Source organism: Manis pentadactyla, chromosome 1 (assembly GCF_030020395.1).
Source record: "Manis pentadactyla isolate mManPen7 chromosome 1, mManPen7.hap1, whole genome shotgun sequence".
Taxonomy (NCBI): domain Eukaryota; kingdom Metazoa; phylum Chordata; class Mammalia; order Pholidota; family Manidae; genus Manis; species Manis pentadactyla.
Window position 1 is genome coordinate 123,162,464 of NC_080019.1, and position 17,932 is coordinate 123,180,395.

Sequence of the window (17,932 nt, forward strand, 5' to 3'; positions counted from 1 at the left end):
AACTTGCGAGACTGCCCTGGGGAAAGATGTGGGTTGGGTCTGGCTGGACTCAGAGGCTGGAAGCTAGTTTACGAGTAACAGTGTGGCCAAGGGGGCCCCGGCGCGAAGGATTCCACCACAACTTGCAGGATGCGGATAGGTCTGAACACAGTTCCCCGACCCGGGTCTCAAGACACCAGGCGCCGGCCTAGCTACTGTGCCTCGTTAGCCTGTTCTTACCGGAACTGCAGATAATCCATCTCTGAGAAAAAAGGTATAATCTTACAATTTTATAGTTAGGTAGTATGTTTGAAATCACACCTAATGAAGAAGACTACTAGAACAAGCCAGTTAAAATTGGTCGCCTCAAAAAAACAAACCTGACTTCCTCAGAACAGGGCTGTTGGGGGCACAAGGAAGAGCAGGGCTCTTTTGGTACAATCTGATTCTTAAAAAAAAAAATCATATTCCTGTACCATCTTTACTTCAAAAACCATAAAATGTATTTAAACACAGAGAATGATTTGCAATACACCATATAAAGGATGTTCAGCCGTCTCAAAACACGTTAAGAACAGTAAAATAACATTGGAATTATCCCCTTAAAAATCAGCGCAGCGCAACGTACACGAGAAGCTGCTCCAGATAGTCCTCCAGCCGCGGGGGCGCCTGCGCCGAGCCAGGAACTCCCGAGGGGCAGGGCGCGCGGCCGCGGCGGCGCTGCACTCGTGAGATTCGCGAGGCGGCAGCTCCGTAGTGCGCACGCGCCAATCTCACGTTTCCTCTCTTACCGGAAGTCCTCGGGCAGTGGTTGAATGCCCCCCCAGGGCTCGCGGGTGTGGCAGCTTTTCCGAGAAAGAGGTCAGGTCGTCGCAAACCAGGACTCAATTCTGACGGTGCCTCCAAACCCCTTCGCAATTAGGGGAGACCACTTACTGCCCCATCGAGAGGTCGTAGGTGAACCCAAAGCATGTTGAAGAGGGGCCAGTTGCCCCCGACTCCGGATAGGGATTAAGCCCCGCAGCAATCATCGTTACAGACCACGAGGACCAGGAAGACAAGATCCGGCCCTCTGCTGCCAATACCGGCAGCTGTGGAAATTTTCCAACGGAATGGGGAAGGTACGCTGAGTTCTCAAGAGACAGACCAAGTTAACTTGAAGTTAATCTGAAGGCATTTAACATTCTGTAGAATGAAGCATCGGCCCCTCCAAGAAGCAGCCCTGGATGCCTGGTGCCTTGTTTGGCTGTAAGAGTTTGGTAAAGAAAAAGTAAATCAGATGTTCCCTAAATCATTTGATTTAGCATCATTTTTTTAATCTCTCTTCCGTAAAATCGTCCCTCTCACCTGATGGGATGACTTTTGGGATAGTGCCACACACTCACGTTCTTAAAACTTCTTCAGATCTTCAGCTTCTATCAAATCTTGGGTTGGCTTAAGGCAGAGCCTCCCCTGCCAAAGCATGGACCTGAACTTAAGAGGCAAAAACAAGTTGACAAGAATAGAGCAATGTCCACATAGCTATAAAATGTGGCAGATGATCAAGAAGGCACAGAAAAAGGGGAGAGGATCTAGGAAGTGTTTCAAAGTTAGTCTTGAGACACTCCTAAAACATCTCTGTCCTTCTTTTCCTTAATGGTTGATAAATTGTTTTTCCTGCACTGGGGAAAATATCTTTTATATATTCTTCAATATGAGAGGTTTAGCAAGCATGAGGCTTAAATAAACAGTCAATAAGAGAGGCTCTCGGCATTAAGAAAGTGAATGAAGTGACCAGAATGCCCAAGTTGGAAACAAAATGTTAACAGATTTTGGTTTTCAGTACTGGAAGGAATCCACATAACAGTAAAGACTGGGTTTGTCATAAAAGGCAAATTTTATTTTAAATGGATAGTAAAATCCAAACATGAGGTATATTTAATTATATAATGAAACTTATTTTTTAAATATATGTGAAATTTGTCTAATATGTCTCTTGGCAGTTTATGTCAGTCTTCTGTGGGAAACAAATTCACTGGCATATTCATAAATGGGAAAAAAGGAAAGAAAATTTGGCCTTTCACTTTACAAATGAAGAAACTGTGACCCAGAAAGGGAAATGACAAAGATCACTCAGAATCAGACCTGGGAGCTGGAGCCCCACCATGTTCCTGGGTCCAGTGCCTCTCCTTACTCTGTAGGAGCTCATACCCTATTGTAGTAAGCATGAGGTGAGTGTGACAGATGATGTTCATAAATCATACTAAAGTACTGGTGGGAGATCGGGATTGGTTCTTCAGGATCTAGCTAGGGTTTTAAGATTAGTGATCAGAGCTCTCTATACTATAAACTTCTTTGGGGGATAAGATAGGTGGATTTTTTTTTCAGAGGAGCTTAAGCAGGGGCTAGATAATCACTTACTGGAGTTGTCAAGGGGATTCAGACCTCTGAAGTCCCTTGGTCACTAACTGCTTTGCAGCGCTTATGTGGCTAGGAAGTATTGGGAAGAAGGAAACTTATCCCTCTTCAGTGTGTACTTTGAGTCAGGTTATTGTGTTATGCATTTCATATATATTAATTCAGTTATTCTTCACAAGCTTTCTAGATAGGTATTCTCTGTTTACCTCAGGAGTTCACAAAGGTTAAATAACATGCTCAGAGCCCTGCTGATAATAGGCAGCCAGCTGAGACTGTATTATGTTACCTCTCATCTCCAGATGAGTGGGCAGAATGATTGCAGTTTGTTCCCCAGCCTCTCCCTGCCCTCCCCCACCCTGTAGGTAACTCCTTGTACTGCTCTGTGAGTCTTCAGGGCAAGTGATTCTCATTATCTTCCTGGTCTAACTGCTAGGGATGAAGCTGTAACTGAGGCCTGGGGCAGGGACACTCCTACTAGGAGAAAGGTGGTTTGGTTGGCACCTCTTCACAAAGGCTCAAGTCCCAGAGCTTTGCATAAGAGGCAGATGTTCATTGAACAATGAGGCCAAACTTTTGTTTCCAAAATTCTCAGTTAAATAGTCACTCTGGATGAAGAGACATGAGAGCCAGCATTAAGACAAACTTGCACCACAATGTTAGGAACTGGTTTGTGAAGGAAGAGGCTGGAATGATGGGCTCTGGAGCTCAAGTAGTTCCTGTTATTCAAAGATCATTTGATAGTCTTGGGTGAATGGACATTTCCATCAGAATCCAAAGAATTTCTGGTGTGCCAGGGAGCAAGAGCCAGCCTCCCCTTGAGAGAGGGGAGACGTGCTTAAGGCAAACTCCAGAGAGATTATCCTATCCCTGTGCCTTCTGCCTTTCTAAAGATGAGCCCTCCTCTTGCCCTGAGGTTAACCAGATTAAATATGTTCCCCATGTTCATATAGTATCCATGTGCATATTTCTGCTACCTGAAAAATTGTGGCCAAAGGGATGAAGAACTCACCAATCAGCTGTGGCCTGCTTGAGGCATGCCAGTCACCTTCCTACTCTGGAATCTTCCATGGCCACCAAATTAAGTACCAACTCCCTGGCCTCCACAGTCTGGCTCCTTTCTAGCCTCTTCAACCTTATACCACACCACCCATTTGGGCCACATCAGATTCCTCTTTCCTTCAGTAGATTCCAACCTCCCCTGCTTCCAATCCTCTGTATGGTTTAATCTGCTGGAATGCTCTCCCATCCCCCACATCCCCACCCCAGTTCAAATCTTCATCTTCTGTACAGCCTCAGTGGTCAAGATCATAAAGCAAAACTGACTTTACCAAACTCCATTGCAAGACACCCAGAGATCAAAGCAGTTGGATAAATACGGGCTTTTAGTTCATTTCTGGCTCAGGGGTCACATGGGATTAAGATCTCTGCAGAGATCTGTGAAACTAACCTGTTTCCCTGAGGGACCGACCCCATGCTTCATGCTGCAGGGACTTGCACTATCCATTAGGAGAGACTGGGCAGGTGCGGCTGAGTCACACAGACTGCCAGGGTCCATCCAGGAACAGAGCTCTATTTCTTAGCATTTGTCTCAGTTCCCTTTGTGGCCAACTTCTGTGGCTGTCCTGGGATTCAGACACATTTCTGCTTCACAGTGAGATGTTATAGTTCACTCCATCAGGATTTATTTACTCCAGTGTTTCTCCCACCCTGCCCCTCTCCCATGATCATAGTGTCAAAATAATCCTAAAATGGGATTGCTATTTTTGAATTTAACACTTCCTGCCATGTCTCTTGCTTTCAGTTACCTCCTGAAGCAGACAGTCCCCTTCACCTGCAAACCCTGCCCGAGTACAAACATTGCCAGGTTGGCATATGTCCTGGTTCCTAGAGCAGTTTGCTTTGCTTGCCTTTGCAGTACAAGTGATCTCACAAATACTTGATTGATCCAGCAGTCTTATTTCTAACTTCCAGCAGGAAACTCAAGTGGGTGACTGGAGGGCAGGAGGCAGGGCCCATCAGTGATTGTGTCCTAGACCCCAAGCACATGGGCCCACCCCTCTCATCTCCTGGACTTAACCAGGTCTTGCAGAATGAGGTTCTTCTGAGATCCAAACATATAACTATTTGTTAGATGGACTCTTTTGTGGCACTCTGCAGATATTCAGAGTATGGCTGGATCTAAAGGGAAAGGGAAAAGAGAGTCCAATGTCCTTTACATGAAGGTTTAAGTTTCAAAATAAGAGTGGTCAAACTTCTAATCTTCAGAAAAAACTCTAGGCATGTCCAGGTCTGTTCATAGGACCCGAAGCTTTAACTCCATTCTGAGCCATGATGCAAACCAGCCAAGCTCAGTAACAGCTCCTGGTTCTTCACTTTCACAGGCAGCCTCTGCAGATGCCTAGATTTCTGCCACGGGTGTTATTGGAGGTTGATCCCTGCTCAGTTCCTGACAAATACTTGACCTTGGGCTCAGAACTGTGATAGGCTGGCTTCAGAAGGTATTACTCATCAGAGGTCAAGTCCATTGGCCTCATAGAGCACCTGTGCACCTGGGATCTGAGCAACTCCACGTTGTCTTTGTTCCCTTCAAGGTTTACATCTTCAGGGTCCCACTATGGAGAAAAAAACAGACAGCATCTTGGTGGAACAGACACTTCCCATCTCTTATAATCCTCCACCCAAGGGACAGCTCCAGTCCTGGTTCTCTGATCCAGGCACAGACAAGGAGAAAGAGATAAGACAGGTTAACTAGGCTTGTGTTTCTGGGACCTAACAGGTCAAATATAACTTTAAATCAAGGAACTTATGGACAACCACCCTGAACAGTCTGGTCCCACTTCCCTTCCCACCCTCTTTTTCCCTGTCTTCACTCGAGTGAGACTGAATCATGTTCCTTTTATCCTGAGAATTCCCACCTCCATGCCTAACTCATTCCTGGAAATGATGAAACAAACTCAACTCAATCTTTATGGCCCAAATAAATACCTCCTCTTCCAGGAAGTCTACATGACTGTTTTTGCCCATTGAGCACTCATACCACTTGTTTGCAGCCGAGTGACAAATCTGTCCTTTCTCTGGGCACCAACTTTTCCTCTCAGGTGGATGGCAAGCTTCTTAAGAGCTGGACATCACTCTGCCCTTGCCCCCACCCCACCATGGTGTTTCCTCTCAACTTGAGTCTTCAGTCTCAGAAGATTTGTAAAAACCAAATACTGTCTCAAAACTTAATTCAGAGTGGTGGTCACTGACAGCAAATATTTCATCATTCTGATTCACATAAGTATGGGATATTGAAATTTGCCAGGGTAGGACTGAAAGGTTAAAAAGAAGGTGGTCACCAAAGTACTGATGAAGCTGTTTGACAGTCCTCCTATTCTAATATGATGGATGAAAAAGGAAGCTTTGCATATGGGCCAAGAGCAAGATAATCCTTAGTGATTCCAGCCACACTGGCAGGCAGGGTTTGGTCTCAAGTCACTAACTTGATTCTCCTCCTTTGGGCCTCGATTTTTCCCTGTGATAAGTTGGGATGTTGGATCAGCAACTAGATAGTATGATCTCTTTCATTTCTGAGTTTCTATGACCAATGATTCTGAGTCACGAACACCCAGGAAACACCAGAGCAAAAAAATGTGTCAGCCCAAGCAAGATGATCTATTTGGGTAAGAAAACAGCACCAGGCATGGACATGCACTCCAAGAAAAATGCTCTACCAGCTGCTCAAAGTTAAGCTGAATCAAACAGTCCAGTCCTTAGAGGTCCTGAATAAGGCCTTCAAGGTTTCCTGAGCCACTGCCAATGATAAATGCTCACACTGTGCCAATTATAAAATACAAATTGTGGCTTCATTTTGAACAGAAAGAAAGATGCCCAATTCCATCGGTGTTTACTGATAACTAAACTGAATTCTATTACCTGGAGCTTAAAAACACCATCATTTGAAAGACCACCTCACCCCTGGTAATCCTGCAGGCCAGAGACTAAGCTAATGTTGGTACCACTCAGCTCCCTGTACCTGTGGGGTTATGCCAGCCACTTTCAGTGGTTACTTCTCATTTACTTGTGGTTGCAGACTTGGAGGGGAGGGGGATATCCCCTAAGCAAATTCTTCCCTGACATTATCAAAGATCCCAAGTAAAAGAGCTCCCCGTCCCCTCAGCCTCTAAGGCCCAATTGCCTAGCAGTGGCAATAGGCACCTGTCCTGTTTTCTGAAGATGGACAGATGTGTTTTGAAGAATGCTGTTTTGAAGCTGAGGTCCGTGTTCTAGATAACTGTTTGCAGGGTGTGCTCTGGACCAGCCTCCCAGAAGTGCCCAGGGTACTCACTAAAAAGGCTGACACCAGGGTTCCACCCTAGGCCCTATCTGTGAGCTGGGTCCTAAGGTTTGGCAGTTTAACAAGTTCCTAGGGTGATTCTTATTCGCCCTGAGGTTTCAGAACTACTGTTCCAACTCCTGAAATGGCTTAAGAGTTATTCTTGCTACTACTGGCCAATTCAGCTGCCGGCAAAAAGAAATGGCCTTTGATCAAGTGCACTCTTTGAAGTGGGTTAAGCCTTTGAAAATATCTTAAATCTCTTTCCCCTGAATCCCCAGAATAATGTGTTTTAAAACTTCATTTTAAGTAATAAAAACATTGCTGGAATCCAGACATAAAGAGAGTTTGTGCAAAAGATGATCTACTTTCTTATCAGAAACAATCTTGGGAGGCAACAGGCACACATGGTTGCCATAAAACATCTGCTTATCTATCCCTTGGAGGTAAGGGTAGCATGGAGACAGTAGGCAGCTGTCTCAGAATGACAGTGTGGGGCAATGTTTATCGCAGCTACAGCAGCCGCTCCCAGTGCCTCTACCATTAGTAACCTGCAGGTGTTCTGCTTGTTCATAGACCATTGTTCTAAACCATGTTTCTTCCTTGGGTTATATATTCTCTGAGTCCCTACCAGATGTTCTGGGCAAAGCAGAAAGAACTGTGAACTGAGAGTTCAAAAGATTTTCTGATCCACAGACTTGCCTCTTTTTCACATTCCTTGTTTTAACTAAAGGAATTTGGCATGGGCCCAGCCATCCATGGTGGGGGCTAAGAGAAACAGGAACTGAAATCAAGTCACGGGAAGTCCCTTTTGGAGTAGAGAGCATGATTGTCCATACCTGCTCCGAGTTTAGGGCTTCCCAATACTTCTGCTGTAGAATAAAAAGAGAGATAGAAAAAAGCGTTGGATAGATTTGGAACTATTACGGAGCAGAGTAGAGCTCAGAGCCAGCCCACCTGCTCAGTTGCCAGGAGGCAGGCCCCCCCGACAGTCTGGGGGCAGACAAACAGCAGACTTCAGCAAGCAGAAAGGCAACAGCTTCTAGCGGCTACTTAGTTAAATGATCAATAGGATAATTGTGGTAATTATGAAGGTTCTTGGAAAACTTACATAATCTATGGTGATTTTTAAATTATTAGAAATTAGTACTAGAAATAATAATAATAAATCTTCCATTTGTTAACCACATGGTTAAGAGGAGTCAACTCAAACCCATATAACTAAGAGAGAGAGATGCAAATAAAATCCCCACATTGAAAATATGGGCTATTTGCTACCAGTCAAGATTAATTTTTAATCAGCCTTTATTGCATGGCTGGTGCCACCCCAAGACTCAACTATGTCTGACTCAGGATCTTGAAGGGCAACCCTTGTTCCTCCAGAAGGGCAACGCTTATTCCTCTGGCACCTCATGCAGTGCCTAGGAGATATTTGTTTCTGACACAGAGCTATGAATCTACAAATATCTGTTACGTTGATCTGTGTGTGTCTGTTAAACTGAACAGCTGCCTATCTGAACAGTCCACAGGATTTGGTGTTTTTGTCATATTAAAATAAAGCTTCTTTGTTCAATTCTTTTAAATTTCCATTTTAAGCAACTTTTCAATTAAAAGAGTTTCAATCACACACAGAGTAAAAGAAGACTCTAATAAGTACCTATAGACACACCCTGTTTTATTTGCTCTAGCTCCCCAATTCTTCTATTTTAAAGTAAATAATATCATCTGTAAATTCTTTAGTATGTATCTCATAGATGAAGACTTGTTTTTTAAGTCCTAAGCACAATGCCATTATTATGCCTAACAAGATTAATTATAATTCCATAATATCTTTTAATGATATCCTGGTGGGGGAGCATAAACAAAAAAGGTTAATTGAAGAAGATGTAAAATTTCTAAAAATGATGGTTCTACACTCACTGCAAAGGACAGAAATGTTGATGACAATAAAGGTGTTGAAAAAGTTAAATAGCTTTTACAAATGAAAATAAAGTGAGATACAAGAAAAAAATGTTAACTGTAACTTCTCTTTAGATAATATAGATATTCATGCAAAACAGAAACTGTAATCTGTTGTTACCACAGTGAAGTGTTTTGTTTTTAAAAGTACTAAATGCAACTTGATACACTGTATTGTATCCTGGAACAGAACGAGAACATCGGTGAAAAACCTGATGAAATCCAAATAAGGTCTGGTTGAGTTAATAGTAATGTACAAACATTAGTTTTTCAGTGTTGGCATGTGGCATTGTTGTGAGGTGCTTAGCACTAGGGGAAACTGGGTAAAGGCATACAGGAACTCTCTGTACTACCTTTGCAACCTGGCTGTAAATCTGAAATTACTCCAAATCATAAGGTTTATTGAACACCAAGCAACCAACCAAATAAACAGATTTAGAGTCCCACAACTGGATTGAAATGAAACCCTGAATCTTCCTTTCAAATCTTCAGTACCAGTCTAAAATTTGAGAAGAGTGCCCTCTAGTGGAGGTAATAGTCGGGATTTCTTTTTAAGTTAGTTTCAAACCAATCATAATGTGCTTAAGGAGTAAATTAACCCAAATCTTTGTAATGAAGTCTCTCCCTACCTCCCCCAAAGTAAAAATAAATAAATGTTATAGTATTTTTTTCCATTTTTCCATGTCTTCATTTTTATACAGAAAAGTTTCAAACAAAATAAAAATCACTCATAATTCTATCCCTAAGAGGGTCTCTATGAACAGCTATTGAAAAGCCATCTGACACACAAACACACACACACAAAAAGACAAACCAAATTGTGCAAATGGCGTTTCTCCCTCAACATATATGAGAATTTCCACAAATCCTTCAATTGTCTTTAGGATCATGATTCCATCACTGCTGTGAAACACAGCATGTAGTATTTCAATCCAGCTCATCTCTAAAAGCACATCTTTTTCATGTTTCTGAAATTGTTCTTAAGAAGCATCCTATAACCCATCTACAGGGCATGTGGCAACTTTTCCTTGTTCCTTAAGATGTTGATGTGTGTCTTAGCCATTGAGGAAAAAGGGTCACTTTCCAGGAATATATTTTAATTCCAGAGAAGGGAGCTGGATGGGCACTCAGAGGCCATATATCCCACTCCCTCCTTTTACATTAGGGAGAAATGACTTCTCCCAAGGCTGAGGAGGTGAGAGGGTGTTGGACTCAGGGCTAATTATAAAGTTGTTTGTTCTGATTACAAGTCTTTAAGACTGGTCCAATACACACCAGCTACAGTTCTCTCCTAGACTCATTAAGTAGATTTCCGTTTGATCTGATACCTACAGACTTTTAAAAATTACACTGTATAATTCAAAATGGCATTCTTTCTCTTTCTTTTAATTAGTTAATTAGGCAGGTCTATACCATTTGCTGCAGACCAACCACAGTTTCACCCCCGCATGCTTTCCTTCCTCCTCTCTAACTGCCCGAACTCCCAGAGCTGCTCTTCCTTTCTCAGCTGCTATGAGGGAAATGGAACGTGAGATGGGAAAATACTTCCCAGGCCATGAATTGCTGTATGCAGAGCAGGGCTTTTGCGGCAGATGTTCCCCCTATTATCGTGGCTCTGGGTGGTTTAACTACTCAAACCTCTCTCCGTTCAGGTCTGAACAGGCTCATCACGAACTGGATCAGCAAAAGAAGAGCTCTGACCCACAGTGGGTTGGTTTCCTTTGTTAGCTTCATGTCAGAGACATCCCAAGGTTGGAACTAAAGGGCCAAGGCAGAGAAGCCATGTGTATTCAAACACTGGGCAGCAGGGGTTGGGAGTAAGCACCTCTGAACTCCAGTCACAAGATATCAAATATGGTATTTAGGCCAATCCCAGTAGGACAATCCTTGACAACTTTGGCTGCTGTTCCTAAGAATAATAATAATTATTATTTTTAATCATTTTTTCCAGTTTTATTGCTATATAATTGACATACAACATTACAAGTTCCTGATTTTTTGGAATAAATTTTGCTGTTCAAATACTGCTCTGAAGAACTGAAGAAGAGGTTTAGCGAAGAGCTGGATGTGGGCAAAATCAAGTCTAATTTAGGAGCAGGGTTCCCAAATAAAACAGGATGCCCAGTGAAACCTGAATTTCAGATATTTTATGTTTTAGTATAGGTAAAGTTTATCTGAAATTCAAATTTCACTGAATGTCCTGTATTTTTTACCTGCTAAATCTAACAACACTACTCAGGACCACAGGAAAGGCTTCCTGGAGGAAGTAGGATTTAGCTGGGGCCTTGAAGACCTAGATAAGCAAAGGAACCCAGAGAAGGGAAAGCTGGCTGGCTGTGCAGAGAAGAACCTGGAAGGCTGGTCCAGGGCCAGATGGTGAGGTGTGCTGGAGGTCAGGCTATGGGGTTTGGAATTAAACGGTGAGCGGTAAGGAGCCAGGGAAGGCCTTAGAGCTGGGAAGCCATGGGGCTGCGGCCAAGTGTTGGGAAGATCCCAAGTAGGACAGCAATGCCAGCAGGAGAGGTGGAGCAGGAGCCAGGCAGGAGTGCCTGTGCTGGTCCAGGCGGAAGTAATAAGGCTCTTCCCTGGATTTGCGGGCCAGAGGGAGTTTTGTGTGAGTGGATGCTCTGTGCTATCAAGGAACATTAACTTCTTTTGCTGGTGTTGACCCTTGTGTTTTTCTGACAGAAGCCTTTCTGCTTATAGAAACTGACTCAGTGTAATTAACCTCCACCCACCTCCTCCAACAATCCGCCTTTCACTTAGGGTCACATTGCTAAGTGTGACCTTAGAGATCATCCAGTCCAAAAGGGGGCTTCAAGTGAGCACTTATGGGGACAGTGTTCTACTGTATCAGAGCTCTTTCACACTCTCTCCTTGCTGAAGGCTGACCACCCTCCCCGAGGCATTATCTCCACTTTCAGGGCAGGTCCTGGGAATGAATGGCTGTTGCCAGTTCCATGGCTGTAAGAGCTAGAGTGAGTATCCGAGCCCACTTCAAGCCCATTTTTTACTATGCCATGTATAGCACTTTGGTAGTTTGGCAGAGCTCCAGAAGCACCCCCATTTGATCCTCACGGTCACTGTGTGATACAGGTAGGGCAGGTCTCAGATTCCCATTTAGAGGGAAAAACTAAAACTCAGCAAGCCCAGTGTGGGCCCAAGGCCACCTTGCAGACCAGCAAGAGCCCAGACAAGCCCCTGAGTCTCCCTGACTCCTGGGTCACTGCTATTCCTCTGGCACAGCCCCATTTCCCTTTGGGGGCCAGGGGAGTCTCTTGCCTCACCCCCAGGGGAACCAGCTGCTTGCCCCACACATTTTGGGAAGCACTGTCTCTCACTCTCATGGTAGGCAGTGTCCCTCTCCACAGAGAAGACATCTGTGGAGGGCAGAAAACATGTCCTGCATTTGATTTCTAGCCTTTTGGTATTGGAATGTTCTGGCCTCTTTTTCATATTTACATGAACTTTCTTCTAAAATTAGCACTTTTATATATAATCTATACATTAAAGAATTTTTTTCTTATAAGAATGCCTTGGCTTTAAGAATGGCAAACATCCAGGGACCTCTGTCCTGGTCTGCTGGAGGCAGGGCTCCTAGAGGAACAAGCAGTCTTGGTTGTCAAGAGCCTTAGGCACAGAATTAGCAGGGACACACAGGGACTGGATCCTCTTCAGAAAGAGCAATCTGGCATTTGGCTCTGTTCCCATTCCCAACACACACACACACACACACACACACACACACACACACACACACGCACACATATGCATGCACACGTGTGCACATGCACCAGCCCCAGTCACAGTCATTCTCCAACATACAGACTTTGTTCCAATGCAGAAACAGCCTCCTCGCAGAATTCCTACAAAGCTTCTTATTCCAGGTCTACGGCAATGCCAGGAAGCACAGAAGGAAAAATAACTAACCACTCTTTTATCACAAAGCTGGTCTCAATCTTTTCTTGCATCCCTGAGGCTAAAAAAAGAAAAAGTTAAAAAAGCCTGTAAAAGGCACAGGAACAGCTTCAACGCTGGGGGACTGTCAACCCTGCACTCATAATAGAGGAGCCGGCTGCCCTGCAAGCCTGGCTCTGGGGACCACGGCCCCTTCCGCAGCCTCTGTTCAGCGCGCCCTTGGATGGCCAGGCCGGGAGTCAGGCTGCCTGTGCTGAACGGCTGTGATGGGCAGATAAGTGAGCGGAGTGTGCCACTCACTTGCGGAAATGTCCAGAAATCCACACAGCCCAAGCAAATGGTCTCTCCCCCGGGTCATGGGTCACAGTGAGGCTCCAATGTCATAAATCTGGTGCCCTGACCAAGTAGATCCTTGAGGAAAGGTGAAAATATTCCAAGTGCTCCCTCCATGAGGCCTCCCACGGTCTCCTGTGTCTTTCTCACCCCTTCTGTTCTGCCATCATTGGATTTATTTGCAAATCTCAACATTTTACTCTATTAGACATGACTTTCCCTGGGAACTCAGAGCACAAGAGAGTGAAAGAGTCCTGGGGAGAGTCAGTTTTCTCATCTGTATACTGGGAATGACAGATGATAAACCCAGTCCTATGGGTATGAGTCCCTGCAAAGGCAGTGGAGTACAGCAGTTAACAACAGGGTTTCAGAGCCAGGCAGCTGGATCCAAATCCCAGGTCTGTCCCCTATTATATTATTATTAATGTTTTCTTGGGCAAGTTCCTTAAACTCGGAGTCCTAGAACTACAAGACACAGAAATGGCCCACACCAACCTCAAAGACAAATTTCTGGATTTTTCAAGGTCACTATTCAATCCAAGGGCAAACTTTGTTGCCCTGGTTTTCAGAGCAAATGTTGCTTTCCAATCTTGCCAGCCCCTCTCTGACTCACGGATTTAACCTTCCCTCTGCGCACTGAACACACTTTGCCATCACGCTCGGTCTCTCCCTTAGTCTTAGGTTTCTGCCAGGACTGCTGGCTCCAATCTGTCCAGCTATGTGCCTTGGGTGTCCTATAAATTCTGATGCTGGACCCAAGAAAGAACATTAAATGACATGGGAATGCATGAACCCCAAATGGTCCTTGGTCAGGTGCAGAATTCCTCACCCAAAACCCAGCTCTCACTGACCAGCTTGTTTCAGGATTGACTGATACAGAAAGATGAACGTGGCCCAGGTCCTACTCCTAAAAACTCATGCAGAGCCTGGTGGGGAAGACAGGCTCCTACAGGTCACCAGACTACAGGGCAAACAACGGAATCCTTGCTCAGGCACCCAAGAAAAGCAGCCATTAATCTGTGCGGGGTGTGTGTGTGTGTTGGAGGTAATTTCACATAGTGGGTGGCATCTGGGTGGGATTCTGACACATGGACACTGGGCCAGAGGAAACCCCAGGAAGAAAGCCATGGGACAGGGGAACAGTCCTTGGCCAAGGAGGACACTTTGTTGAGAGAAAGGGAGGGGCACAAGGCTGGGGTGATTCTGAAAGGTCTGGAACCTCCCACTAAGGAATGTGGATTTTATACCACAGACCAATGGCTCTGAATCTTTTGGATTACAGGGTCCACTAAGAGTTCAACAAATTTGGGGCACTTAGGGTAGCTAATTGATTATTTTACCAAATAAGGCCAGTAAAAGTAAAATAAAAAATTCAACATCAATTGTCACTTACTGTTTTTGTCATTTTATAAGAGGGTGTTTTAACACCAAAATAGTAGCACACAAACCCAGAATGAAGGGCAGTCCTTCCATCTCCAAGAGACAGCTGACAACCCCCTGCTGACACCACACAGCCACTACACTGTCTTTGTTCTCATTTTCCACGAAGGGAAGCTTCCTTGGAGAAGAGGGCTGGGAGCCACAGCTGTGGGACAGGCAGTAACAAGGCAGCTCAGATCTGAGAATTAGACCTGATTGGGGTATCCGATATGTGGCATGTGTTTTGTTCAGATCCAAAAATTTTAAATGAGGTAAAGTTTATGAAAGCGCGAGACCTGGTGCCCACCATGGGGCCGGTGAGAACGACCCTGATAGCACAGTCGGGGACAGCTGGTGCTCCTGTGGGGGAAGCAATGCTTCCAAGGTCAAATGGGTTTGGGAAACACAGACATTTTAAAGTTAATTATTCATGCATTTATTTCTGTAAGACTTGAATGTGCAAGAGACTCTTCAAGACCATCCAGCAATCTGCAGTGTTTCCCTGACTAATTTAACAGTGGAAGCCGCTTGCTGTCACTGACACAGGGCAGGAAACACCTCGGGCAGGAGCCCTGCAGAGGCTGATTCATCGTTTGCAGGCCTGAGGTTAGTGTGGGCAGATTAGAGAACAGCAGTGCAAGCCCCAGCCCTGGCAAGTGCTGGTGATGGAGGACACCCATGCACCCAGCGGGAGGCAACAGCGGGTACCTCGAGGTCAGAGTTGATGGAGGAGACCTCAGAGGAGCTGCTGGAAGACATGCAGGCCCGGATGACCTGAACCGGAGGGTACGAGGGCGGCTCCTGCAGGCATGCGTCTCCAGCGCTCCTCTGTCCGTCGCCAGGCAGCCTGATGGCACTGCAGCCTGCCTGCAAGATGTGTGGGAAACAACAGGCAGGGAGATTCAATACACATCTTTATTTTTGAACTGTCAAAGCATTCACATATCCCAGTCTTCCAAAGGTACGAAAGGAGGCAATGTCTACCTCCACCCTTGTCCCCCACAACAAAAGAAATTTATCCTCCGGGTGCCTCAGTTCTCCCCAGACGCAGCCAGGGCTGTGTCTGGTGTATCCTGCCAGATATTCTATACACATACAATCAAACGCATGTATATATCCCCCACTTTCCGCAAATGACAGCACATTCTACACTCCTATTCATCTTGCTTTTCCCCACTTAACAATATACTTAGAGATAGTCAGTAGCAGAAGTTTTTTGCTTTTGTTTCTTTTGTAGTATTGTATAGGTGCTCACAATCTACTTAACCAGTCCTCTACTGATGGGCATTTAGGGTATTTCCTATCTCTAGCTTTACAGTTGATACTGACTGCAGTAAATTATATTGTACATCCGCGATTTCATGGTATTTAATGAACAAATCCCTGGAAGTGAGATTGCTGGATCAGGTGGTATGTGCATTTGTCACTAGGGTAGCTATTGCCAAAAATGTACCCACAGAGGCTCTTGTGGCTCATGGCCACCAAGCAGCAGATGAAAGTGAGTTGGAAGGTTAAAGGGAGCAAGACACAAGATTTCTATCATCTATCATCTACCTACCTGCCTGCCTGCCTACCTGCCTAACTGCCAATCCTCTCTCTCTTCCTATCTCAGAAGCAGGCTTCCTTCCTCTCCTCCTCTCAGAAGCAAGAGCTGGGTTTCAGAGCCAGGCAGAATTACAGCCATTCCACTGACACACCACAGGGGAACAGCCTGCCTTCTGGATTGGCATCTTTCACCAATTAACCATGTGATCTAGGCAAGAAATTTATCTTCCCCGTGCCTCAGTTTCCTAATCTATAAAAAGGGGTGTAATCCCTGCTTGCTCCCTTTGAAGAGGTGTCATGGGGCTCAGATATAAGTGCTCTGGACACATGAGAAGAATGGCTATTCATACTGTGGTAGAGCACCCCAAATCATTGGGGTTCCAGCCCCGGATGGGTTAAATGCATAGTTTCATGTGAGAGTTGGCTGGACAGGCTGATAAAGTCTACAAAGGAGACAAAGGCAGCTTGTGGGGGGGACCCTGGGAGGGGTGGGGAATGTGGGGGAAGCAGAGGCCTCCTAGATAGATTCTATAAATTCCCTAGGGCTTGACCACACCTGAATCAGCATAGAAAAGGAGCTCTCAAATGCTTCAAGCCAAGGATCCCCATGACCCCATGGCCCTCAGCCCCTCAGCTCAGGCTGAACTGGGTGGCATCGCTTGGAAGGTCTCTCCTCAGGCCCAGTGCTCAGGAGGGATGGCTGAGAAGACAAGTGAGCAGCCCTGTGGTTCTTCTCGCCCACCTCCAGGTAGCTGTCCAAACAGGACACGTATCAGTGCACATGGCAACAGGGTACCTGTTTCACCACAGCCTTGCCCACTGAGACATTCTCATGAAAAAAAGAAAAAATTTGTGAACAGAGCAGGCATGAAACAGTGGCACAGAGATCATGTTCTTTTCATAAAAGCTCAGGTCTCAGAATCAGACAGGCTTAGTTTGAAACCTCTTTCTGTGATATTCTAACTATGGGATCTTGGAAAAGTTACTTAACCCTCTCTGGGCCATAATGTAAAAAATAATACAATTTTAAATTATTAATAAATAATAACAGTATCTACCTCAAAGGGTTGTTAGGAGAATTTGTGTTAATAATAATTTAAAAAAAACAGCCATTTATCAAGGGCTGCTTGGTGTCAGGCAGTAAGTATGCCAAGTGAGAAGCAGTATCACATAGTAGTCAAGGGCACACACTGAGGTGGACAGGTCTGAGTCCTGGTTCTACCACTGACAAACTATGTGGCCTTGAGCAAGTTACTTAACATCTCTGTGCCTGTTTTCCTTATCTGTAAAATGAGCATAATAGGTCAGGGGCCGGCTTTGAGGCTAAAATGAGTTCATTTCTGTAGAGTACCTAGACCAGTACTCTAAGTGCCACAATGAATACGGTAAGAAGCATGGACAGGCTGGCTGTTATTACTTACTCAGCACCTGGCAAGCAGCTAGTCCTTAATAAACAGACTACACTGGGAATGGCAGCCCTAGAGTCCTGGGGGGTGGCTTCCTGCAGGGGCTGAACGGTGGGATTCCAGGCTCCCTGCTGGGAACTGTTTCCTGAGACACCTCTCGCTCTCTGGTGGACACAGAAGGAAGGAGCCAAGTAGGAATATTTGCTCAAAAATACGCTAGTGGGCCTCAGGGGAAGAGAAGGAAGAAAGGACACACTCTTCTCTCATGACATCTGTTCACAGCAGGAATCCACTCTAGATTCAGGTACTAGGAGGGCTAAAGTGAATGCAAGTTTTGCACTATTGCTGTTCAGAAATTCCATGATTTAAAATTTTCTAGTGCAAAACTTTGGCCAAATACTGCCAGGGTACTGTGTTTTCCTCAAGGCCATCCATCCCCACTCCCCATCATCCCATTGGAAGAAGGGTTTAGTGGCCAAATCGGGCTCTTAGTTGTGAAAGTATGCTCTGAATTGCTCTGAACTTCACTTAATCAAATACAGGTTATTTGCACCCACTTAGCAAGGAATAACAAAGAGTAAATCCTATCTTTCAGGTGCAAACCCTCTCTAGCACCACCATGTCCCAAACACTTTTACCAAGAACCTGTGACTGACACACC

The 17,932-nt window shown here is 45.0% G+C and overlaps 1 protein-coding gene across 12 annotated transcripts in view; it reads right to left on the reverse strand.

The window, feature by feature from the left end:
- Positions 1 to 459: 459 nt before the first annotated feature.
- TMEM44 (transmembrane protein 44) overlaps positions 460 to 17,932 on the reverse strand; it is a 32,608-nt gene continuing 15,135 nt past the window's right edge. Inside the window, exons 9-13 of one of the 12 annotated variants that reach the window (XR_008997340.1) lie at positions 15,029 to 15,187; positions 7,531 to 7,563; positions 3,824 to 4,988; positions 1,327 to 1,447; positions 460 to 1,225 (exon numbers count right to left, since the gene is read on the reverse strand). Coding sequence is in view for 7 of the 12 variants with exons in the window: in XM_057501325.1 (XP_057357308.1) it covers positions 14,303 to 14,486; positions 15,029 to 15,183 (339 nt within the window). In the remaining 5 variants the exon portion in view is untranslated. Of the gene's footprint in view, positions 1,226 to 1,326; positions 1,453 to 3,740; positions 5,082 to 7,530; positions 7,564 to 13,984; positions 14,487 to 15,028; positions 15,188 to 17,932 lie in introns of those variants that run through there. The other 11 variants (XR_008997341.1, XR_008997346.1, XR_008997344.1 and 8 more) reach the window with 11 other exon arrangements.